Source organism: Tursiops truncatus, chromosome 1 (assembly GCF_011762595.2).
Source record: "Tursiops truncatus isolate mTurTru1 chromosome 1, mTurTru1.mat.Y, whole genome shotgun sequence".
NCBI classification, from domain to species: Eukaryota; Metazoa; Chordata; class Mammalia; order Artiodactyla; family Delphinidae; genus Tursiops; species Tursiops truncatus.
Window position 1 is genome coordinate 67,180,246 of NC_047034.1, and position 26,447 is coordinate 67,206,692.

The following is a 26,447-nucleotide window of genomic DNA, read 5'->3' on the forward strand; positions in this document are numbered from 1 at the left end:
TAAAGCTTTTTATTTCTCCATCAATTCTGAATGAGATCCTTGCCGGGCAGAGTAATCTTGGTTGTAGGTTCTTCTCTTTCATCACTGTAAGTATATCATGCCACTCCCTTCCCACTCCTTTATGGCTTGTAGAGTTTCTGCTGAGAAATCAGTTGTTAACCTTATGGGAGTTCCCTTGTATGTTATTTGTCATTTTTCTCTTGCTGCTTTCAATAATTTTTCTTTGTCTTTAATTTTTGCCAATTTGATTACTATGTGTCTCAGCTTGTTTCTTCTTGGGTTTATCCTGTATGGGACTCGCTATGCTTCCTGGACTTGAGTGGCTATTTCCTTTCCCATGTTAGGGAAGTTTTCGACTATAATCTCTTCAAATATTTTCTCGGGCCCTTTCTCTCTCTCTTCTCCTTCTGGGACCCCTATAATGCGAATGTTGTTGCATTTAATGTTATCCCAGAGGTCTCTGAGGCTGTCTTCATTCCTTTTCATCCTTCTTTCTTTATTCTCTTCCATGGCAGTGAATTCTACCATTCTGTCTTCCAGGTCACTTATCCATTCTTCTGCCTCAGTTATTCTGCTATTGATTTCTTCTAGTGTAGTTTTCATTTCAGTTATTGTATTGTTCACCTCTGTTTGTTTGGGTCTTCTGGGTCTTTGTTAAACATTTCTTGCACCTTCTTGATCTTTGCCTCCATTCTTTTTCTGAGGTCCTGGATCATCTTCACTATCATTATTCTGAATTCTTTTTCTGAAAGGTTGTCTATCTCCACTTCATTTAGTTATTTTTCTGGGGTTTTATCTTGTTCCTTCATCTGGTACATAGCCCTCTGCCTTTTCATCTTGTCTATCTTTCTATGAATATCGTTTTTGTTCCACAGGCTGCAGGACTGTAGTTCTTCTTGCTTCTGCTGTCTGCCCTCTGGTGGATGAGGCTCTCTCAGTTACAGCATTTTTATCAACTGATCAATATATAACCCTGTTTTATGTGTTTCTATTTAAAGACACCTTCTTTAACAAATTCTGTTCACTCATTAACACTGAACTCACAGTCAATAGCAGTATATCTCATGCATGAATGAAGCTTTCTAACGTGTGTATTTTCTCCACATGGCACAATACAGCTTTCTCAAGCTTATGAACACTAGGCAGCACTTCAGTACTATGCTTGGGGGCCATTTTACAGGAAGAATTCACAAGCAAAAATCATAAAATGTGAAAAATATGGCACTAAATAGACCTCAAAAAGGACAACTGTTTACAGTACGAGAGCTGAAACAGGAAGGCGAAGTATTGCTTTGTTAAACTTTTGGGAATGCAAATGACCATGACAGCACTTTCAGTATTGATTTTGGGGGTAGAAATAAATTTTTGCAAGTAAGCGGATTCATAAATACGGAATATATGAATAAGGAAGGTCAACTATAATTCACTTTAAAACATTTTTTAAAGATTATTTTTTAAATAACAGTTTCAGGTTCACAGCAAACTTGAGAGGAAGGTACAGAGATTAAAAACATTTTTAACTAATGAAGAAATAATATGAATATATTTTTAAATATACACATAGTAAATGAATGAAATATTCTGGTTACAGAGAACTGTTAGTTTCTATATATATCTGAATTACCTATTTCTACAAGATAATGATGAGAACAAGTTTAAGATGGAAGAGAAGTGTGTATTTCAACCTTACTGAAATCCTAGGTATTTAAAATTCCTGGGACCCCCCTGGTGGTCCAGTGGTTAAGACTCCAAGCTCCCAATGCAGGGGGCCTGGGTTTGATCCCTGGTCAGGGAACTACATCCCACATGCTACAACGAAGATCCCATATGCCACAACTAAGACCCGGAGCAGGTGAGTGAGTGAGTGAGTGAGTGAGTGAATGAATGAATGAATGAATAAATAAAATAATAAAATTCCTTAGCCAAGAGCTTCCACACTTTCTTACCTGATACTAGTGGTTTCTGTGTATTGGACAGCCATGAGCTGAGAATTTGAGCCCTGTTCCAGAGCACCCTGAAAGATAAAAAATGGTTAGATGTCACATAATGTAATCATATGAAAAGCTTCCTATACTGACTCATTCTACATTTACTAAACTTCATTAAAGTATTCATAAAGTTTGTTTGGTTTTTTTTTTTTGGCTGCTTTGGGTCTTCGTTGCTGTACACAGGCTTTCTCTAGTTGCAGCGAGCGGGGGCTACTCTTCGTTGTGATGCATGGGCTTCTCATTGCGGTGGCTTCTCTTGTTGCGGAGCACAGGCTCTAGGCACACGGGCTTCAGTAGTTGTGGTGCACAAGCTCACTAGTTGTGGCGCACAGGCTTAGTTGCTCCATGGCATGTGGGATCTTCCCAGACCAGGGATCAAACCCATGTCCCCTGCATTGGCAGGCAGATTCTTAACCACTGCGCCATCAGGGAAGTCCCCGTAAAGTTGTTTTCATGAATATACTAACATATTAAGTTCACATAACTAAACACCAATATAGAAATTAGAACTCTTTTGGTCACATTCTGGGCTGAGAGGTGTGTCTTACGGACAGTAAGACATTTAAGGCACTCCCCGCAAAGATTAAAGAAATAGCTCAGGACTTCCCTGGTGGCGCAGTGGTTGAGAGTCTGCCTGCTGATGCAGAGGACACAGGTCTGTGCCCCAGTCCAGGAAGATCCCACATGCCGTGGAGCGGCTGCGCCCACGAGCCATGGCCGCTGAGCCTGTGCGTCTGGAGCCTGTGCTCCACAACGGGAGAGGCCACAACAGTGAGAGGCCAGCATGCCGCAAAAAAAAAAAAAAAAAAAAGCTCAAAAACTTAGTCCAAGTATCACAAGGTTTATCACCAAGTCATACAAGTATTACTGAACACATAACAACTTACGTTTGTCGAAAATAATTATTTTCCGAATGAAAATTTCCTGAATTATGAAAGGTTCATAATGAAACTAGATCTTATTGTTTACTGAATTAAACACAAAGATCTTCATGCCTAAATACACCTGTGGCCTAATCCATCATAAAGATATCTCATCAATGATTCTTGGCCAGAGAACAGTCCAATCTGGAACCATTAGTGGTCCACATAGACTACACTGGAAACCTGTCTTCCATATAGCACCTGCTTTGCACTATGCTTTCTTATATACCCCAGCAGCTTTGTAAGCTGATCTTCAAAAAAGTTTTATAAGAGTATCAGAGTTCAAGAGCACATTACCAATTATTATGTTAGGAAGTGACCTTATTATTACCCTGTCGAACAGTGACTTGAATAACTGTTTAATCTTAAGATTACTAGCATTTGTTCATTACTATATCCATCCATCCTTCCTTCAGCAATCAAACTTTCATAGAGTGCCTACTACATGTACTGGTGCTACAGAATTTAACATTTGACTTTTGCCCTCTAGAAGCTTGCAGTTTAACTGGGAAGACAGATATGTAGAAATGATATAATGTGATGCTAAAATAGAAGAATATACAAAGGGTTATGGGAAGAGAAGAGGGAACAATTTTGTTTGGTGGTAGATGGAACCAATATGCAGGGATGAATAGAGGGCTTCCAATTTCTGGCTCTGTAACAAGTCGAGGGTCTAATTTTACGAAAATCTAATGTCAGGCTTACATATAGTAAGTTTAAAAATGTGTTAAACAAAAATAAAAAGCACAGATAAAATGAAAGGAAAAACAAATACATTTAAATAATAAAGTACTGTATTTATTGATATGCTTATCAAGTAAGTAGTAAATCAAGCCAAAATTAAACTACAGCTAGTGGATAAATATAAAATTTAAAATAAACATTAAATAACTGGTGAATTTTAAATGATTTTGCTACTTTGGCACACATGAAATTAGCAGAGAAGTCTGAAAGAAGCCAGACTTCATTCTCTAGGCTCAGAAATGAGTGGGTAGGATTTAAGGAAAGCTGAGTTACAGAGACATCAGGCAAACAGCAATTGATATGCCATTTACCTATCTAAGATTTACACCAATAAACAAAGGGACTTCTGAAAACTTGGCTATGAACTTCAGCATTTTTAGCTATGTGGATTTAGCAAAAGGTCACAATCAGCAAAAAAAAGTGAGACAGACATTTACATAGAAATGAGAAAGATATTAAAATCTCCAATTATGTTGCAGATTTATCTGTTTTTCCCTTTAGTTCTGTCACTTTTTTGCATTATGTTTTTGAAACTTTGTTACTTGGAGCCTATACATTTAGAATTTTTATGACTTCTTAATTTAATATGTCAAAAGATAAGGCAAAAAACTCATTTAGGCCAATAATTTTCATCTAATTTTTCATAAAGCCCATTTTACCAGCTGTGTGGAATTCTCTACTGGCAATTACCTCTTCCTGCCCCCTTTTTGCTCTTCCCCTGTGTAACAAGGGATGAAAGCCTGAAAACTATATTACCCAAACTTTTTTGCTATCAGGGTCTAGACATAATTTAGCTTCTACAAATAACATATACTTGCACCAGATTTGGAAAGCAGAAGGGAAACAGAGTCCATTTTTCCTCCAGCCATGGAGGCAGCTAACGTGTAGGCTTTGGCAGACTGGACACTGTATTCCAACGTCAGTAAACAGCTTTGGGACTCTGAGGTAACTGTGACATTAGTAATGATGTACTAACAACCAATAAAGATGCCATAACAGGTGAACAAAAAGTGCCTGAGAGGCCCAGAGAAACACATACTGGATAATCATGGAATCTCAAATGTCAGAGCTTAAGCTCATTTAGACTAACCCTCATTATTTTATAGTTGAAAACAGTCCCTTAATGGTTAAAAGTCCATGTTTCTCAATATACTTTTAATGTACTTAGGAACCTATCATGTGCTGCTTCCAATTAGTCTCCAAATAATCAAATAGCTTAGGAGTTTCCATTAGTAGATAAACAGGTAAACCTGGTGAAACATATCCCATCCCAAAATAAAACCTCTTCCTTGATTCTTACAGCTACTCCATTTCTCTGTTTCCATTAATGGGGATCATCCTGAAATAATTTTCTCTATTTCCTCATTTTATTTTTACTTCCTGAACCCACATCGCTCAGACTTTTGTCATCACCACTCCAATGAGACAACCTTCATCAAAGTCATTAACAAGTTCTAATAATCAAATCCAATGGTAATTTCCCAGTCCTCATCTTAATCAACACCTCTTAACCTCTGTAACAGTAAATCACATCCTCTTCCTTAAAAACTTTCTTTGCTTGGGTTTTTGGATACAACTATCCTACATTTTTTCCTATTCTACTGGCCAGCCACTCCTCTTCCTTCTCAAGTGCTGATTTTTCCTTGTCTTTTAACCTCTAATGTTGACGTTGTTCCAGGGTTCAGTTCCTTACCTCTTTTCTCTTCTTTTTACCTTCTCTCTAGGTGATATCATCCCAAATTAAACTTCCAGTCTCAACCTCTCCCCTATACTCCAGACCTGGATATCTGAGTAGCCACCTGACTTCTCCACTTGAATGTCTAATAGCCATCTCAAACTTAATATATCTAAAACTCTTTTTTCTTGCCTCCAACTCCTCCTTCCCTACTCTCAGTCTCAGTAAATGGCATCATCATTCATCCAGCAGCTATAGCATAGGAATTACCACTGTTTCCTTTTTATTTTACAATAGCAATTTCATCATCTATACTTTCAAAATATATTTGGCATTCAAGTACTTTCCTCCACCTTCAAATTTACCACTCTAGTATGGCCCACAATGATCTCCCACCTACACTACTGAAATGGCTTAACTGGTCTCCCTACATCCACTCATGTTCCCTGCTGTGTTCTACCTGGGGTAGCAGTTAGAGCAATCTTTTAAAAATATAAATCAGATCAAGTCACAGCCTTGCTCAAACCTCTCAATGCTGTCCTCTCGCACCTAGGATGAAAACCTAAGTTCTCACCATTGCATACGAGATTTGATATGATTTAGCCTCCTCTGTCTTTCTGACATCATCTTTGGCTACTCTCCCCTTAGTCATTGTAATCCAGCCTTACTCAACTTCTTGATGTTCCTCAAATATGCAAACTGTTTCCTCCTGAGGGTCTCTATACTTTCTATTCCCTTGGTCTAAAAGCTGTTTCTCCAGATTTTCTCCTAGACCTTTACATTTTGTCCTTCATTTTCTGCCTATGGCAAAAGCTATGTTCTCACCAAACCCCTTCTTCATCCCAAGCACATAGGAAGACTACATTTGCCTAACCTTCTGCAAGGGAGGCTGGGAAAAGTGACAGAGTTTTAGTCAACTGAACATTGACTAAAGTCCAGGCCTGATCCCTAAAACATGCTGCATAATCTTCCAAACTTTTTCCCCAACACCCAAAGCTAAAAGCAAAGGATTTCAAGTTGCTGGGTTACAATGTGGAAGAACCTGGATTCCTTAGTCACTGCTTGGAGGAAACCCATTCTAGAGAGCTACCTCAAACTCTGGGTGAGAAACAAATTTTTATTCCATTAAACTACTGAGATTTTGAGGCTAAATGTTATAACAGCTGGTAATAACTACCTTGACAATACCTTACTCAAGTGGTATCTCTTTAGAGAAGGCTTCTCTAACCACCCAATCTAAAATAGCCACTCACCTCTCCATTCAAACTCTAACTTCCAACCCTGCTTTTTCTTTAGAGAACTTCTAATTTTTAGTATATTTATTTATTTACTTGTTTATTTATTTTTTAATTTAATTTTTTCCCTCATGATGAGAACTTTAAAGATCTACTCTCTTAGCAACTTTCAAATATACACTACAGTATTATTAACTATGGTTATCATGCAGTAAACTACATCCTCATGACTTCTTTATTTCATAACTGGAAGTCTGTACCCTCCACCCACCACCTCTGGCAACCACAATCTGTTCTCTGTATCCATGAGTTTGTTGGGTATTTTTTCAAGATTCCACATGTAAATGAGATCATATGGTATTTGTCTTTTTTTGTATGACTTATTTCACTTTACGTGTTTATTGTTTATCTTTCCCATTAGAATGTAAGTTCCATGAAGGCAGGGATTTTATCATACCCTCTACTGTATTCCCAGGGTCGAGAATAGTACCTGGCTCATTATTACTACCACAGGTAACATTTGCTGGGAGAATGCAATGTGTCAGTCTAAGTGCTTCAGAAGTAGTAATAAATAGTTGAATGACAGAAAGACTATAAATGGTGCTTTGTGGTAAACAATATTAAGATAGAAGCCCAGTTTAATAGGTTCTAAATAAGAGCTGTCATTAACCTGTAGTGCTACAAGTCTAAGTACAAAAATGCCCTCCACGGAGATGTGCCTTCACTTCTAAGCTGTCCTACATTTGAAAAGCTCTAAGAACAGAGGAGATAAACAATATCATTTATTATATTATTTGTGCCAAAAACATGTCATACAGATGTCCATGCATAAAACCCCTGGCTTGAAAGCAAATTTGAGGGAGAGAGCAGGAAACAGCACTATGTCTGAGCAGGAAATACTAGTGCTATAAAACCTAAATGAGTGCTGTGAAACCTGGGAGGAGGGTTTCAATGGCAGTGACACCTGCTTCAGTAGCAGCAGGAGGTAGTGGGAAGTGGCTAAAGTTCAAGCTTCCCAAATGTTCCAAAGAAGAGAGCAACACATCTACAGGAAGCCTTCTAACAAATATGCCAACTATTGTTCAAAGACAAGCAGAAACAAACCTGAAGAATACGGGTTTTCTGTTGATTATTTGTCGTTCTTCTCGACTTGGTCCTTTCCACTTCGTGTCTATGAACCCACCCTCGAAGTTCATGATTTAACCTATAAAATAGCTTAATTAGTTAAACATATTTCATAGAAACAGATGTCTCACCTTTGGTTGGAAATGAATTTAATCATATTCTGAGGTTCTAAAGAGCATTCCAAGTGCCTAATGGTTCAATATTCTTTTTTGATTTGAGAAAGCTAAGACACTTAATGTTATCTTTAATGACATGCATTTTTATATGGTAGCCTCCTCAATCATGAGTTCAAAATTCAAAGAAAATTAGAGCTAAATACCTGGCAAACATCAATATTGGATGCAAAGGTTTTTCCACAAAATAGTATTTCCTGTTTCTGCTCTTGGACTATGTACACACAAATACTGGAGACACTGGAGAGCACAAAACAAGTCATAGGACTCCTAACAACAAATGGATTCATTAAAGCCTTTGAAAATAATGCTTTTTTGGGGAGTAGAAAAAGAATGAATCAACTGCTCAGGAGGAGAAATTTCAAGGTACTATAATCCAAATTTTCCAACACTGGAAATTAAAAAAAAAAAAAAGCCAGTTCAAATATAACTTCCCTTTATTTTGCTTACTCTTTAGAGCAGTTGTGAAGATGTCAGACTATACTTACTTAAATATAGTTGATTACTATGTATCACAAAAAAACTGAAGCAGTTTTTGAGGTTCAAAGATAGGATCCAAAATCACAGGAAAAAATTCAAGGGAAAAGTAGATAAAGAAAAGTACACTAATGTGAAAATGACTCCAGAATCACATATCTTCAAATTATTATCTTCCTAATTTGAAGAAAAAAGTACTTTCCACTATGAATGTTACCACTGCGAGTCTAACACTTACCCTGAATTTTTATATTAATATCATTCTTCAGTTTTCAAATAAGACATATTTAAGTATACAACCCCAATACCATCACATGAAATAGACCCATCACCATCTCTATCAGGTTGCTGGGGAAACTGGACAACAATTGATATGCCTACGGTTATTCAATAAATAATTCATAGTTTTCTCAACCACTTGGTTAATTTGAACAAATACTTTTCTAGGTTCCAAAGCTAAACACAGGAACCCACTCAGATATATCTGCAACAACTGAAAACACTCACCTGAGAGATTCTGTTGTGTTAATCAGGGGCTGACAGGGAGGTGGAGGAATATAGAGTAGTGGTTTTTCAGTTAGCACCATCAGGGCTTTGTCATTTGAAACAGAATGGTCATATCTGAAAAACAGATTTACAAAATGTGTTACCTTCTGTCTTAAATTCCTAAGACGAAGATTGCTATAAGAAAGTCATTGCTAGTATTAAGATTTCATGGAAATAAAAATACTGTATAAACAACGAAGTCCTACTGTATAGCACAGAGAACTATAGTCAATATCCTGATAAACCATAATGGAAAAGAATATGAAAAACAATGCGTGTGTGTGTGTGTGTGTGTGTGTGTGTGTATACATATAAAATGGAATCACTCTGCTGTACAGGAGAAATTAACACAACATTGTAAATCAACTATACTTCAACAAAAAAAGTTTTTAATATTGTAAATAGAACATACTGCAGGAAAGAAGTGAATGTAATTTAAAAAGGAGGGAAGTATAGACCACACAGCACAAATTTCATTTTCCAGTTTTCTACAGAGATTATCATGGTAGTTCACATTTATTGCTCAATTATTATGTACCCGAAACTAGGGATACAATGATAACACATGGCTCATATCTTCAATGAGCTCAAGGCATACACAGTGCTGCTGGAACAGAGGTGGTGACAAAGTAAGAGGGGAAATTGGGGGAAAGACCCACCGATTGATAGGAAAGACTTACGATTGATAGGAAAGTATTATGTAACCAGGATTGAAGTTTTGTGGTCATTCTCATATCTGTGATAACAGAACTGAATAGTCTCCTTAAAACAGTGTGTGTGGTAGGGGAAAGGGAAAGCATAAAATACTTGGTAGGAGAAAAGTAAAAGCTTTGAAAAGCTAAATATAAATTTTAGAATCCCTAATAAAACAACAGAGTGACATTAACCAGTTATTCTATTAACTTCAAAAAATATACTTTCCTAATCATCACAGTGATCTATATCATGCAAATTCATATCCAGGATGTGACGTAGGGAGCAAAATCTGAGTTGAAAATTAGAATCTGAGCTGAGGGCATTATTGTTATTTATTCCCTTCAGTCAGCTATTTTAACCTTTCTCACTAAGAAATCTTAGCTCTATCTTGAATTTCTTTATATACAATACTCTGGATTTAGAAAACTGGATATATTAAAATCTAAAAAGAAAAACTATAAACACAAAATTGGACACAGCTAGATTTGTACTTTTCATTAATTCAATCAACAAATATTTACTGAATACCAACTGTGTGCCAGGTACTGTGCTAGGTGCTGGAATTCCAATAGGGAACAAGGGAAATGAAGTCTCCATCCTCAAAGACCTTAGTGGGGAAGATGGACCAAATACAAGAAAACAAACACATAAAATAAATCCAAACTGTGGTAAGAGCTATGAAAGAAATAAGCATATGGTTGAAATAGAAAACCAACAACAATGCCTACTTTAGATAAAATGGTCTGAAAAGGAGATGGTATTTAAGACAAGGCATAAAGGATGAGAGGAAGCCAGCCCTATAGAAACTGGGGTAAGAGCGTTCTAGACAGAGGCAGGTGGGACAAAGGAGGATTTAAGGAACTTAAGGAAAACTACTCATCAGCTGAAGAGTTGTAAGCAAGTGAGGGAGGCACAAGATGAGGTTGGAAAGACAGAGACCAGATTATGATAAGGAATTACTAAATTTAATAAGAAGCCACAAAAGGGTATTAAGTAGAGAAGTGATATATTTTAATTTACATTTATGCCTTGCCATTGTTACCAAAAACAGTTTTGATAGGGGCAAAAGGGGAAGCTGGGAGACCAGTTAGGAGAGATCTATAGCAATCTGGGCAAGAGATGAAGATACTATGGACTAAGGTGGTGGCAATGAAGATGAAGAAGAATGAACCAATTCAAGATAATATTTGGAAAGAACATCAACAGCACATGTTGAAAGGGAGGAACCAGGGTTTCTGACTTGAGAAACAGAAATAAAGAAGCCTGTTGTAACCATTTTATCCTGGGTTGTCTGGTGCACGAGTGGTGAAGCAGTCCTCTCAGAGATGAGGGAACATGGCGCTGCTCCCACGTGCATGGTTGTCTCTGTCAGTACAGTGTCTGAACCGCAAGGCTTGATTGACCCAGTTTCACTGTTTCCACCTGAGCTGATAAGGGCCTGCCTCCCTCAGGATCCTTGTGGAGCCATGTGGCTGACAGGGTCTTGGTGCTCCGGCCAGGTGTCAGGCCTGTGCCTCTGAGGTGGGAGAGCTGAGTTCAGGACATTGGTCCACAAGAGACGTCCCAGCTCCATGTAATTTCAAATGGCAAAAGCTTTCCCAGAGATCTCCATCTCAATGGTAAGACCCAGCTCCACTCTACAACCAGCAAGCTAGAGTGCTGGACACCCTATGCCAAACAACTAGCAAGACAGGAACACAACCCCACGCATTAGCAGAGAGGCTGCCTAAAATCATAATAAGATCACAGACACCCCAAAACACACCACCAAACACGGTCTTGCCCACCAGAAAGACAAGATCCAGCCTCATCCACCAGAACACAGGCACCAGTACCCTCCACCAGGAAGCCTACACAACCCACTGAACCAACCTTAGCCACTGGGGGCAGACACCAAAAACAATGGGAACTACGAACCTGCAGGCTGCAAAAAGGAGACCCCAAACACAGTAAATTAAGCAAAATGAGAAGACAGAAAAACAAACAGCAGATGAAGGAGCAAGGTAAAAACCCACCAGACCAAACAAATGAAAAGGAAATAGGCAGTCTACCTGAAAAAGATTTCAGAGTAATGATAGTAAAGATGAACCAAAATCTTGGAAACAGAACGGAGAAAATACAAGAAACATTTAACAAGGACCTAGAAGAACTAAAGAGCAAACAAACAATGATGAACACCACAATAAATGAAATTTAAAATTCTCTAGAAGGAATCAATAGCACAATAACTGAGGCAGAAGAACAGATAAGTGACCTGGAAGATAAAATAGTGGAAATAACTCCTGCAGAGCAGAATAAAGAAAAAAGAATGAGAAGAATTGAGGACAGTCTCAGAGACCTCTGGGACAATATTAAACTCACCAACATTTGAATTATAGGGGTCCCAGAAAAAGAACAGAAAAAGAAAAGGACTGAGAAAATATTTGAAGAGATTATAGTTGAAAACTTCCCTAAAATGGGAAAGGAAATAGTTAATCAAGTCCAGGAAGCACACGGAGTCCCATACAGGATAAATCCAAGGAGAAACACGCTAAGACACATATTAATCAAACTACCGAAAATTAAATACAAAGAAAACATATTAAAAGCAGCAGGGAAAAAGAACAAATAACATACAAGGGAATCCCCATAAGGTTAACAGCTGATCTTTCAGCAGAAACTCTGCAAGCCAGAAGGGAGTGGCAAGACATATTGAAAGTGATGAAAGGGAAAAACCTACAACAGGGGCTTCCCTGGTGGCGCAGTGGTTGAGAGTCCGCCTGCCGATGCAGGGGACACGGGTTCGTGCCCCGGTCCGGGAAGATCCCACATGCCGCGGAGCAGCTGGGCCCATGAGCCATGGCCGCTGAGCCTGCGCGTCCGGAGCCTGTGCTCCGCAACGGGAGAGGCCACAGCAGTGAGAGGCCCGTGTACCGCAAAAAAAAAAAAAAAACAAAAAACCTACAACAAAGACTACTCTACCCAGCAAGGACCTCATTCAGATTCAATGGATAAATTAAAATCTTTACAGACAAGCAAAAGCTAAGAGAATTCAGTACCACCAAACCAGCTTTACAACAAATGCTAAAGGAACTTCTCTAGGCAGGAAACACAAGAGAAGGAAAAGACCTATAATAACAAACCCAAAACAATTAAGAAAATGTGAATAGGAACATACATATCGATGACTACTTTAAATGTAAATGGATTAAATGCTCCCACCAAAAGACACAGACTGGCTGAATGGATACAAAAACAAGACCCGTATATATGGTGTCTACAAAAGACCCACTTCAGACCTAGGGACACATACAGACTGAAAATGAGGGGATGGAAAAAGATATTCCAGCAAATGGAAATCAAAAGAAAGCTGGAGTAGCAATTATCATATCAGACAAAACAGACTTTAAAATAAAGACTATTACAAGAGACAAAGAAGAACACTACATAATGATCAAGGGATCAATCCAAGAAGAAGATATAAGAACTGTAAATATTTACGCACCCAATAAAGAAGCGCCTCAATACATAAGGCAATGAGAAAAACATAATTCAAAAAGAGTCATGTACCACAATGTTCACTGAAGCTCTATTTACAATAGCCAGGACATGGAAGCAACCTAAGTGTCCATCGACAGATGAATGGATAAAGAAGATGTGGTATATATATACAACGGAATATTACTCAGCCATAAAAAGAAACAAAATTGAGTTATTTGTAGTGAGGTGGATGGACCTAGAGTCTGTCATACAAAGTGAAGTAAGTAAGAAAGATAAAAACAAATACCATATGTTAACACATATATATGGAATCTAAAATTTTTTAAGAATGGTCATGAAGAACCTAGGGGCAGGATGGGAATAAAGACTCATACCTACAAGAGAATGGACTTGTGGACATGGGGAGTGGGAAGGGTAAGCTGGGACAAAGTAGGAGAATGGCATGGAAATATAAACACTACCAAATGTAAAATAGATAGCTAGTGGGAAGCAGCCGCATAGCACAGGGAGATCAGCTCGGTGCTTTGTGACCACCTAGAGGAGTGGGATAGGGAGGGTGGGAGGGAGAGAGACACAAGAGGGAATAGATACGGGGATAAATGTATATGTATAGCTGATTCACTTTGTTATAAAGCAGAAAATAACACACCATTGTAAAGCAATTATACTCCAATAAAGGTGTTAAAAGAAATAAAAAAATAAAAGGATCATACACATCAAGTGGGGTTATCCCAGGAATGCAATGATATGCATATCATTCAATGTGATAAACCACATAAACAAACTGAAGGAGAAAAACCATATAATCATCTCAATAGATGCAGAAAAAGCTTTCAACAAAATTCGAAACCCATCTATGATAAAAACCCTCCAGAAAGTAGGCATAGAGGGAACTTTCCTCAACATAATGAAGGCCATATATGACAAACCCACAGCCAACATCGTTCTCAATGGTGAAAAACTGAAACCATTTCCCCTAAGATCAGAAACAAGACAAGAGTGTCCACTCTCACCAGTATTATTTAACATAGTTTTGGAAGTTTTAGCCACAGCAATCAGAGAAGTAAAAGAAATAAAAGGAATACAAATCAGAAAAAAAGAAGTAAAGCTGTAACTCTTTGCAGATGACGTGATACTATACACAGAAAATCCTAAAGATGCTACCAGAAGACTACTAGAGCTAATCAATGAATTTGGTAAGGTACCAGGATACAAAATTAATGCACAGAAATCTCTTGCATTCCTATACACTAATGATAAAAAATCTGAAAGAGAAATTAAGGAAACACTCCCATTTACCACTGCAACAAAAAGAATAAAATACCTAGGAATAAACCTACCTAAGGAGACAAAACACCTGTATGCAGACAACTATAAGACACTGATGAAAGAAATTAAAGATGATACTAACAGATGGAGAGATATACCAAGTTCTTGGATTGGAAGAATCAACATTGTGAAAATGACTATACTACCCAAAGCAATCTACAGATTCAATGTAATCCCTATCAAACTACCATTGGCATTTTTCACAGAACTAGAACAAAAAACTTCACAATTTGTATGGAAACACAAAAGACCCCGAACAGCCAAGGCAATCTTGAGAAAGAAAAATGGAGCTGGAGGAATCAGGCTCCCAGACTTCAGACTATACTACAAAGGTACAGTAATCAAGACAGTATGGTACTGGCACAAAAAAAGAAAGATAGATCAATGGAACAGGCCATAAAGCCCAGAGATAAACCCATGCACATATGCTCACCTTATTTTTTATAAAGGAGGCAAGAATATACAATGGAGAAAAGACAGCCTCTTCAATAAGTGGTGCTGGGATAACAGGACAGCTACATGTAAAAGAATGAAATTACACCACTCCCTAACACCATACACAAAAATAAGCTCAAAATGGATTAAAGACCTAAATGTAAGGCCAGAAACTATAAAACTCTTAGAGGAAAACATAGGCAGAACACTCTATGACATAAATCACAGCAAGATCCTTTTTGACCCACCTCCCAGAGAAATGGAAATAAAAACAAAAATAAACAAATGGGACCTAATGAAACTTCAAAGCTTTTGCACAGAAAAGGAAACCATAAACAAGACCAAAAGACAACCCTCAGAATGGGAGAAAATATTTGCAAATGAAGCAACTGACAAAGGATTAATCTCCAAAATTTACAAGCAGCTCATGCAGCTCAATGTGAAAAAAAAAAAAACCCATTGCAAAAATGGGCAGAAGACCTAAATAGACATTTCTCCGAAGAAGATATACAGACTGCCAACAAACACATGAAAGAATGCTCAACATCATTAATCATTAGAGAAATGCAAATCAAAACTACAATGAGATATCATCTCACACCAGTCAGAATGGCCATCATCAAAAAATCTAGAAACAATAAATGCTGGAGAGGGTGTGGAGAAAAGGGAATACTCTTGCACTGCTGGTAGGAATGTGAATTGGTACAGCCACTATGGAGAACAGTATGGAGGTTCCTTAAAAAACTACAAATAGAACTACCATACGACCCAGCAATCCCACTACTAGGCATATACCCTGAGGAAACCATAATTCAAAAAGAGTCATGTACCAAAATGTTCATTGCAGCTCTATTTACAATAGCCCAGAGATGGAAACAACCTAAGTGTCCATCATCGGATGAATGGATAAAGAAGATGTGGCACATATATACAATGGAATATTACTCAGCCATAAAAAGAAACGAAATTGAGCTATTTGTAATGAGGTGGATAGACCTAGAGTCTGTCACACAGAGTGAAGTAAGTCAGAAAGAGAAAGACAAATACCATATGCTAACACATATATATGGAATTTAAGAAAAAAAATGTCATGAAGAACCTAGGAGTAAGACAGGAATAAAGACACAGACCTACTGGAGAATGGACTTGAGGATATGGGGAGGGGGAAGGGTGAGCTGTGACAAAGCGAGAGAGAGGCATGGACATATATACACTACCAAACATAAGGTAGATAGCTAGTGGGAAGCAGCCACATAGCACAGGGTGATCAGCTCGGTGCTTTGTGACCGCCTGCAGGGGTGGGATAGGGAGGGTGGAAGGGAGGAAGACGCAAGAGGGAAGAGATATGGGAACATATGTATATGTATAACTGATTCACTTTGTTATAAAGCAGAAACTAACGCATCATTGCTAAGCAATTATACTCCAATAAAGCTGTAAAAAATTATTTTTAAAAAGGTAAGAAAGATAAAAATTATTAAAAAACAAAAGGCAGAACACTCTATGACATAAATCACAGCAAGATCCTTTTTGACCCACCTCCTAGAGAAATGGAAATAAAAACAAAAATAAACCAATGAGACCTAATGAAACTTCAAAGCTTTTGCACAGCAAAGGAAACCATAATCAAGAAAAAAAGACAACCCTCAGAATGGGAGAAAACATTTGCAAATGAAGCAACTGACAAAGGATTAATCTCCAAAATTTACAAGCAGCTCATGCAGCTCAATGTGAAAAAAACAAACAACCCATTGCAAAAATGGGCAGAAGACCTAAATAGGCATTTCTCCAAGGAAGATATACAGATTGCCAACAAACACATGAAAGGATGCTCAACATCATTAATCATTAGAGAAATGCAAATCAAAACTACAATGAGATATCATCTCACACAAGTCAGAATGGCCATCATCAAAAAATCTACAAACAAGAAATGCTGGAAAGGGTGTGGAAGAAAGGGAACCCCCTTGCACTGTTGGTGGGAATGTAAATTGATACAGCCACTATGGAGAACAGTATGGAGGTTTCTTAAAAAATTTTAAATAGAACTACCAGACGACCCAGCAATCCCACTAATGGGCATATACCCTGAGAAAAACATAATTCAAAAAGAGTCATGCACCACAATGTTCACTGCAGCTCTATTTACAAAAGCCAGGACATGGAAGCAATCTAAGTGTCCACTGACAGATGAATGGGTAAAGAAGATGTGGCATATATATCCAGTGGAATATTACTCAGCCATAAAAAGAAATGAAATTGAGTTATTTGTAGTGAGGTGGATGGACCTAGAGACTGTCATACAGAGTGAAGTAAGTCAGAAAGAGAAAAATAAATACTGTATGCTAACACATATATATGGAATCTAAAAAAAAATTTTAAATGGTCATGAAGAACCTAGGGGCCGGACAGGAATAAAGACACAGATGTAGAGAACGAGTTGAGGACACGGGGAGGGGGAAGGGTAAGCTGGGATGAAGTGAGAGTGGCATGGACATATGTACACTACCAAGTGTAAAACAAATAGCTAGAGGGAAGCAGACACATAGCACAGGGAGATCAGCTCGGTGTTTTGTGACCACCTAGAGGGGTGGGATCGGGAGGGTGGGAAGGAGGAAGATGCAAGAGGGAAGAGATATGGGGATATATGTATATGTATAGCTGATTCACTTTGTTATAAAGCAGAAACTAACACACCATTGTAAAGCAATTATACTCCAATAAAGATGTTAAAAAAAAACAGGAAAAAAAAAGAAGCCTATTGTAGACAAGTGGGTGGAAACAGAATATGGAGAAGGACCTCGAGTTTCACTGTGCAGGTGTTAAGTTTGAAATGTTAAAAGAGAATTCAAGGAAACTACTGGATATATGACTGGAGACTCAGAAGTCTGGACGGGAAACATAAATTCAAGAGTCATCAGGATATATAGAAATGGACTGTGTGCTAAATTATGGCAGAAAGAAGACAAAAAAGTTCACAATTCCAAGCCTTAAGATCTGGATAGCGGAGGAGCCTACAAAGATGAAACAGAGCCGATGAAAAAAGAGGAAACTAAAAATGTAGCAATACAAAAGGAGAATGCTTCAAGGAGGAGTGATCTACACAGCCAAGTGCTGAGGAAAGGTCAAGTGAGATGAAAAGAAGTTTTCACTGAATTTGACAGTGCTGAATTCACTGGCCCCCTTGACAAAAATAATTTTGGCAGAGTGGAAACTAACTTCAAGATAAAAGTCAGAGACTTCTATGTATGCCACATACAAGGGGAAAAAAAGCAACAGCTGAGGGTATATAGATGATTCTTCCCTACAGGTTGCACCAGAAACATTCTTGATGTCCTTTCTTCTGCCTGTTAGGGTTATTTGAAATAAAACAGAGATGGTGGTACATAAGTAATGACTGCACACACAAAAGGAAAGCAGCCTAAACTAGCTGCTGAGGGAGAAGAAAAAAAAACTCTGCCTTGCACTTGGTAAATTCTGAATGCTTATAAGAAAACGCTGTGCCACACTAAAAAAAAAAAAAAAAAAAAAAACTGTCAAGAACAAAGATCTGTCACATATTTGTTATTTTAAAAATCAGGCCTGGGCTTCCCTGGTGGCACAGTGGTTGAGAGTCCACATGCCGATGCAGGGGACACGGGTTCGTGCCCCGGTCCGGGAAGATCCCACATGCCGTGGAGCGACTGGGCCCGTGAGCCATGGCCGCTGAGCCTGCACGTCCAGAGCCTGTGCTCCGCAACGGGAGAGGCCACAGCAGTGAGAGGCCCACGTACCGCAAAAAAAAAAACAAAAAAAAAAAAATCAGGCCTAAAATACAAATGCTTAAGTCCATCAGCAAAGTCTAAAACTACTATTGAAAATATAATTCTGATTTATAATTTTATTTCCATGTGATAAACTCTAGTAATGATTTCCGCACATCTGTGCTGACTGGCTTTGTTCTATCAGCCAAAAATATTCTTTGGAAAAGAAAAAAAAATCTGATAGGAAAAATACCAGGAAAGGGACTGGGTGGAGTTGAAGGGGAAAGAAAAGGGAGAACCTAAGCCAACATGCAATCTGGAGGCAAATAGATCCACACTAGTCCTGAGATGGTCAGGGTTCTAGGCTGCCTGCAAACCATTCCATACCAATAGAAAAAATTTCAACAAATAAATCACTAAAGTGAAGGACAGTATTAAGGAGCTAGAGTTACTGAGAATTCCTGGACTACAGGTTCTGGCTGATGCCTTATGTGTAGCGTGACCATCCTTTTCCCTTTATCTAAAACAGTCCTGATTTATGCCTGACGTCCTGACATAAATATTACTAGCACCACCTTTCATTCTTATAAGTGCCTCAGTTTGGTTGACAAACTATATGGTCATATTACTTATATACCACACATTTCTAAGACTGAAAAAATATATGCAGTTAATTATTAAATAAAAGGCAAATGCAATATTATAAATTACAACATTAAGAATCTACTCCTGGGCTTCCCTGGTGGCGCAGTGGTTGAGAGTCCACCTGCCGATGCAGGGGACACGGGTTCGTGCCCCGGTATGGGAAGATCCCACATGCCGCGAAGCGGCTGGGCCCACGAGCCATGGCCGCAGAGCCTGCGCATCCCGAGCCTGTGCTCCGCAAAGGTAGAGACCACAACAGAGAGAGGCCCGCGTACCGCAAAAAATATATATATAAATAAAAAGAATCTACTTTTTTATTTGAACCAGTTCTCGTAACTCTCCTAAAAAATGAAACATAACATAAAATAAGCTGCATTAAAAAAATAAATACAAATGTCATGGCTGAGTGTAAATAAACTACCTAAAATTCAGTTTAAAACAAATTCATACTCGGTGCTTTCAAATGTTTCACAAACATGTTTCTCGTATCTGTTATTCAGTATTTATAATAATAAAAGAAAGAACATCAAATAATGGACCAACACCTAAATCTCCCAAGTGCCTCAATAATAACCTTAGATATTTCAAGAGACTTACACGTAACCTTTACAAGAATCGATAATCACATCCATTTTTTACTAAGACCAGTAACCCAGATTATGCACAGGCAGTGGTGACTCTGGGGTCAGGGACAGAGAGATGGCTTGCATTTCATGCACTACTTTGAAAGCTGATAAATTACAGCCTAAAAGCCATCCAGACCTCTAGTTTGAACTAGTACAATCAGTGTACTGTGCTTTCTGGGAACCACCATATTACCTTACTCTAACATGGACATATAATAAGTGAAGGCTTCTATTTATTGTAGTTAGTGCAAAATAAGTAATATTCTTGTCAAGCTTACCTGAACCGTAATTTCTGGTGTCTAATCTCATTCCATTTTTAGCAACAAGCTATACAACCTAAGTGGCACAGTCTCAACTCTCACACATCCAAAGACTAGCTATTAAAAATGTAACCTTTGCTGGATCTCACGTAGACAACAACAGAACTCAAAATTACAGGACATGTAGGGCAAACTTGGAAAAATTATTTAGTAAATTAAAAATTCTATTAAACTCTAGCAATATTCAGGGACACACTTATATGATCACTAAGATCAGTATTTCAGAAGCATGGCTAATTTGGGCATGTAAAAAAAAAAAAGGCAGGAAATGTTAGGTTTTCCAACATCATGGCATCTATCACATTCTATGTTGCATTACAGTCACTACCATATAATTCTTTGGATCCTCTGCCACATTTAGCATAGTACTTTGCACACTGCAGCTTCCTAAAAAAAAAAATGAATACTAGCATTTTTTCCAGGAAGACTAAATGAAGACAAGCCTGAAGGACTATGGTAATAATCTCATTAAATGGTATGGGTGTAACAAAGTAAAAATCAGGAGAATGATTCCCCTATGGCCTTTGGCCTGTAAAACCTTAGTTAAGAGTAAACAAATCTTTAATGATTTTCAAGCATTATTCTGTGCCACAGCTGCCACACTATGACCTCCCTTTGCCTTGTTAGTCAAGGACCTAGCTCCATTTGGCTGTAATAACAATTACAAATAACACAGGGAAATGTTTATCAAGAAGTATACAGGTCTGAGAAAGTCCACTATAACCTTCTTCTAGTTGACATAACAGAGAAATTGTATTTTCATAGAGTTAAGTCTTTTACTATTGAGAAGCTATATGGAAATTTACCAAGACTGAATTAAATTATAACAAGGGAAGGAGATTCAACAAAAATCACAATAAACAAGTATAAATGATTTTACCTAATGACTACAAACAGATTCAACCATATCATTCCACCAAATCATATCTATCACAGATGATATAATAACAAATATTAAATACATTATATGTATAAACATATGATAGACAATAAAATAACTATATTAAAGACATTATATACAATATAATATGTATATATTATATGTGTTTCAATTTGTATATTAGTGCACACAAACTGAGATTTTTAAGGTCACATCTCTATAAGAATTCTGAAACTGGGACAGCTTTTAAAAAGTATATTTATTCTTAGAACTGATCTTAAGAGTAAATTTAATGAATGTCCTTGTAACTCATTTGTTCTACTAGTTAAAATTGTGTATAAACAATTTAGATGTAAATCTAACCTGTAGCTGTTTTTCTGGATGATACCATCTGATGTGTCTTGCTCCTCTTTAGCAGAAAATCCTAGAAGATGCCTCCTTTGATTTGTAGGGTTCACACCAGGATTCATCCTCCTGGAATCTCGTTCCAACATACTGAAAATTTTAAAATATTAAGAAATAATTGAAATAAAAATGTCATACATATGCATCCTACGTGTAGCTCTGAAGCAAATCAAAATTCTTTTGTAGCTCTATACACACAGCAAGAATACTAGGCATAGAAGCAAGTCAAAACAGCTTACTGATATGGTCAAATCCCTAGCTTGGCATCCTGTACATATATGAAAAATAATTTTGAAAATAATTTTTATAAGTATAGAAGTACCTTATTTATAACCTGTTTAGACAAAGTCAGTATTCTATATGCTTTAAAAACTATAATTATGTGTGTGTGTGTGTGTATATATATATATATATATATTAAAAAAAGTAGAAACACGTACATAAAAAGTAGAAATAGGTACATATAAACGAATTCTAAACTCAGATAATAACTGGAATAACATCTAAGAAGTCTTAGATGCTGCAAACTGATTATTTTCAATGAGGAAATACTTCAAATGAAATGGGAATTTTTCTATCAACAGCCAAATTCTTTAGATTTTCACAATCCCAGAAGGCAGGCTATCAAATAAAGCTAACAGAAATTTTTTTAAATGTCTATGAAAGTTTCCTACTTACTTCTTTCTCCCCACTCTCCCTAATTACTTCTTCATGTATTTGGGGCAAACATATGTATATCAATATCAATCAAATACTGCAATAGTTATTTAACACTTTTATTTATTCATTCATTCATTTATTTATGGCTGTGTTGGGTCTTTGCTGCTGTGCGTGGGCTTTCTCTAGTTGCGGTGAGCGGGGGCTACTCTTCGTTAAGGTGCACAGGCTTCTCATTGTCGTGGCTTCTCTTGTTGCGGAACACGGGCTCTAGGCGCACAGGCTTCAGTAGTTATGGCACGTGTGCTCACTAGTTGCGGCTTGCGGGCTCTAGAGCACAGGCTCAGTAGTTGTGGCGCATGGGCTTAGTTGCTCCATGGCATGTGGGAATCTTCCTGGACCAGGGCTCAAACCCGAGTCCCTTGCATTGGCAGGCGGATTCCTAACCACTGTGCCAGCAGGGAAGTCCCAACACTTTTAGCTCATTAATCAAGGGCTTAGAAATTTGGCTCATCAATAAGATATCTTGTGTGTGTGTTTAATTTTACAATGCCACACATATAACTTACACTAGTCATAATCTTCTTGAAATTCAACACAAAGGGAATTTCCCTAGAAAAGCACAAAAGAAGGGATACCAGATTCTATTTAGAGGGATGAAGTAGAGGAGGAAAATAAGGCTGACGAGAACGTCACAGCTAAGGGTCCTGTGATTCTAAGAGAAAAGGATTTCTTTGGGGTTTAGTAATTTGCCTCCAAATTTGGGGAAAGGGATGTTAGGTGGAAGCAAAAAGCAGGTACACCTCCCTAGACTCTTTTTCTGATATCTTATTATGTTCCCTATTCTCCTCAATTCTTTACCTCCAGAATCACTGCCTTCCAGTGGTTCTCACAGGTATGCTGTGGCACTCTGGCATACTACAAACTCTTCAAAAGTGTATCACCAAATTATGATCATTGTATAAAATTTAATTTTGCTACAACTGAGGCTACATTTTGTTACAATTGTATTTTTCAGACAGAGTGTTTACCTGAGTGGTCACAAACAGTATAAACCCTTCTGCAAACGAGGTAAAAGGTCTAATGGAATGTCCAAATAAACTCAGGAAAACTTAGTTTGGTGAGTATTTTAGAAAACATGAGATAAGCAGTGAACAAAACAATTTTGTTGGGAAGCCAAATGAAGAATGTGATGATAACTGCAGAATATATTTTTTCTTTTTGAAATTTATGTTTTTGAAAAGTGTTTACTTTTTAATCCTTTCAAGTGTAATGCTAAAAATTTTACTTAGGAAAGTATGCAGTAAACAAAATCAAAGTTAAGAACTTTCCCGCCAGTTTACAGCATCTCAATTAATTCACCCCCTACTGGCCCACCCCTCCATTGCATTAGTGAAATATCCACATAGTAACATTCCTGTTTGCTGGAAGTACTCCCTCAACCCCGCCAATCCCTAGAAGAAGCTCTATCACCCTAACTATTTAAGAATTGCGTATGCGGCCCACCCACACTTTATTTCCATTGGACAGTGTTGAGCTAAAGCTCCTGGGAAGGAACAGTGTTTGGGAGGGGAGCAAATTCTGGGTTGTCCCTCCCTGGGATTCACTTCAATAGGGTCCTCTTTTTTTTTTTTTTTTTTTATAACTAGAAATGCTTTAACTAGTACCACCAGTCTTGGTACTAGTTCTGGACTCTGCGGCTATTCAGACAAGTCTAAGCAAGCCTTCTTCCAATGTCCAAAGACACCTAACATCCCCCGCCCCTCACTCCAGGCTTTCTTTTTCAAGGCTTTAGTTTCTTCCATATGTTCCTCTTTAGAGTACAGTCTTAGGTCCCTTCAGCATATTTGGTCACTTCCCTCTCAATATGTTTCTCAGAGATGGGTCCAGAACTGGCCACAACACTTCTGAGGTAGTATGACCATTACAGAATGGAACGGGGTAATTCCTTCCCATGTTCTAAATATTATTCTTCCACCAATATACCTAATACCAGGTAGGCTTTTTTGGCAGTTACATCATACTCTATATTGAGGCTGGTATAATTAAAACTCCAACTGTTCTCACAAACTGATTTTGGACTATTACCTTCCCTTCCTTTCCTCTCCTCTCTCACTTCCAATTCTGAAGTTATATAATTGAGCTTTTTGATCCAGCTGAATAATTTACATCACATTCCTCTTAAAATATCATTCAAGAACTTCTAGAATCCTAATTAGCAAAAGAAATTCTCCTTCTAAGCAAGGAACAACATACCATCAACATCCTCAACTGAGTTGTCATTAAGATATCGAAAAGAACAGAGCCAAGAAATTGAGCCCTGCAGCATGCTCCCAGGGAGCGCCTTCCAAGTTTGTAAAAACACAAGTTAAACCACTTATGAATTAATTGTAATATATCCTAGACCAAAATTCCCTGTCTTGACCACAGAGATATTACAAGACTGTTAAACGTTCTTCTAAGATGCAAATACAGTATGACAGCAGCAACTATTTTTTGAGCACCTACTATGTGCTAAGGAATGAAAACTCAAAGAAAGTTGAGGCTCAAAGAGTTTAAACAGTTTGCCCAAGTCATGCTGTGATATGGTGATTTATAAAAAGAAATATATATTTGGTCACAACATTTTCCTGGCACAGAGCTCCTAAAACCCTTGGAATTTCCCAAGTGATAAGACCCATAAAGGTGCCTTTTGCTATGTCAATGAGGTGAGCTGGAAGGCCCTAGGTTACCCAAGGATAGAGAGAACCATAAGAATAGAGAGTTGGAACTTTCAGTCCCACCCACCACCCCCCAACTCCAGGGAGGGGAAAGGAGCTAGAGATTGAGCTCAATCACCAATGGCCAATGACTTAATCAACCTGTCTCTGTCATGAAGCCTCCATTAAAACCCAAAAGGAAGGGATTCAGGGAGCATCTGGGTTGGTGAAGATTCAGGGACAGTGGTGAGCTTGAAGAGGGCATGGAAGTTCCCTGTCCATTCCCCCATACCTTGCCCTATGCAGCTTTTCCATTTGGCTGTTCCTGAGTTATATCTCTTTATAATAAACAGGTACTCTAGTAAGTAAAGCGTTTCTCTGACTTCTGTGAGCCACTATAGCAAATTAATTGAACCTGAGGTCATGGGAACCTCTGATCTATAGCCCGTCAGCCAGAAGCACAGGTGACAACTTGGATTAGCGATTGATGCCTGAAGGGGGTGTAGGGTAACTCTTGTAGGACTGAGCACTTAACCTGTGGGATTTGACACTATCTCCACACTGTCTGTGTCAGAATTAAGTTTAATTGTAGGACACCCAGCTAGTGTCTGAGAATTGCTTGGTGGTATGGGAAAAACCTCCCCACACACTGGAACTGGGTGATCAGAACACTTAGGGAGAACTGTTTGGTGGTGTGGAAAAACATACATTGGAATTGGTGTCAGAAATATAAGTGCTCTGAGTAATTAACAAAGCCAGGATTTGGGTCCAGGATTAGAGAACATCATCACTGCATTATGTTGACATTTCCCAGAATGACTGATTTTTTTTTTAAGTTGTTTCAAACTAGTTTATTTAGTGGTTCCATTTTCACTCCTCAATAGATTTTATGTATTTCTCATAGGCTTCTTCACTCATTAGTTCATCTAGTTCTGAAGGGTTACTGAGTGTCATCTTGATCAGCCAACCATCTTCATAACAAGATTTGTTGACAAGTTCTGGATTTTCTGCTAGAGCTTCATTAATTTCAGTTACTTCTCCTGATAGAGGAGAATAGAGTTCACTAGCAGCTTTCACACTGTCCAATGCACCAAATTCCTCGTTTGTTCAATTTTGTCCCAACTTCAGGCAGACTACAGTAAACAACATCTTCCAAAGCTTCCTGTGCAAAATTGCTGATTCCCACTGTTCCAACACCGTTTTCTGTTCTTACCCATTCATGTTTGTCTGTGAATTTACGACCCGACAGCAGAACGGGGCCGGCGACCGCCCGCAGTCCCCAGGGCCGCGGCGGGCAGGGCGCGTTGGGCGCAGAGATGGCGCGCAGGCTGCCGACCGCGCGGCCTGCACGCTCCATGCCACTCGCAGCGCCATGTTCGCAGCCAGAATGACTGATTCACTCATTTATTCAACATGTACTAGATACCTATTATGTTGGAATCATATTTGATGCTAAAGACTCAAAGATAAAAATCAAATACTGTGTGTGTGTGTGTGTGTGTGTGTGTGTGTGTGTGGCAGGGGGAAGAGTGATACAGACAAAAGATAATAGAGGGATTAGCAGCATAACAGCGGTTAATGCCAAATGTTACAGAAGCATATAGCTAGGGCATTTGATCTTTACCAAGAGGATCATGAATTTATCT

The 26,447-nt window shown here is 38.2% G+C and overlaps 1 protein-coding gene and 1 pseudogene across 6 annotated transcripts in view; both read right to left on the reverse strand.

Annotated features, from left to right (window-relative positions):
- The window catches only part of ATF6 (activating transcription factor 6), a 220,152-nt gene that overhangs the window by 127,333 nt on the left and 66,372 nt on the right, over positions 1-26,447 (reverse strand). For all 6 annotated transcript variants that reach the window (XM_033855948.2, XM_073805156.1, XM_033855941.2 and 3 more), the window contains 4 exons: positions 21,404-21,535; positions 8,848-8,961; positions 7,670-7,769; positions 1,947-2,014 (listed from right to left, as the gene is read on the reverse strand). In XM_033855948.2, coding sequence (XP_033711839.1) covers positions 1,947-2,014; positions 7,670-7,769; positions 8,848-8,961; positions 21,404-21,535 — 414 coding nt within the window. The remainder of the gene's footprint in view (positions 1-1,946; positions 2,015-7,669; positions 7,770-8,847; positions 8,962-21,403; positions 21,536-26,447) is intronic.
- On the reverse strand, positions 25,131-26,175 carry LOC141278770 (glycine cleavage system H protein, mitochondrial pseudogene; annotated as a pseudogene).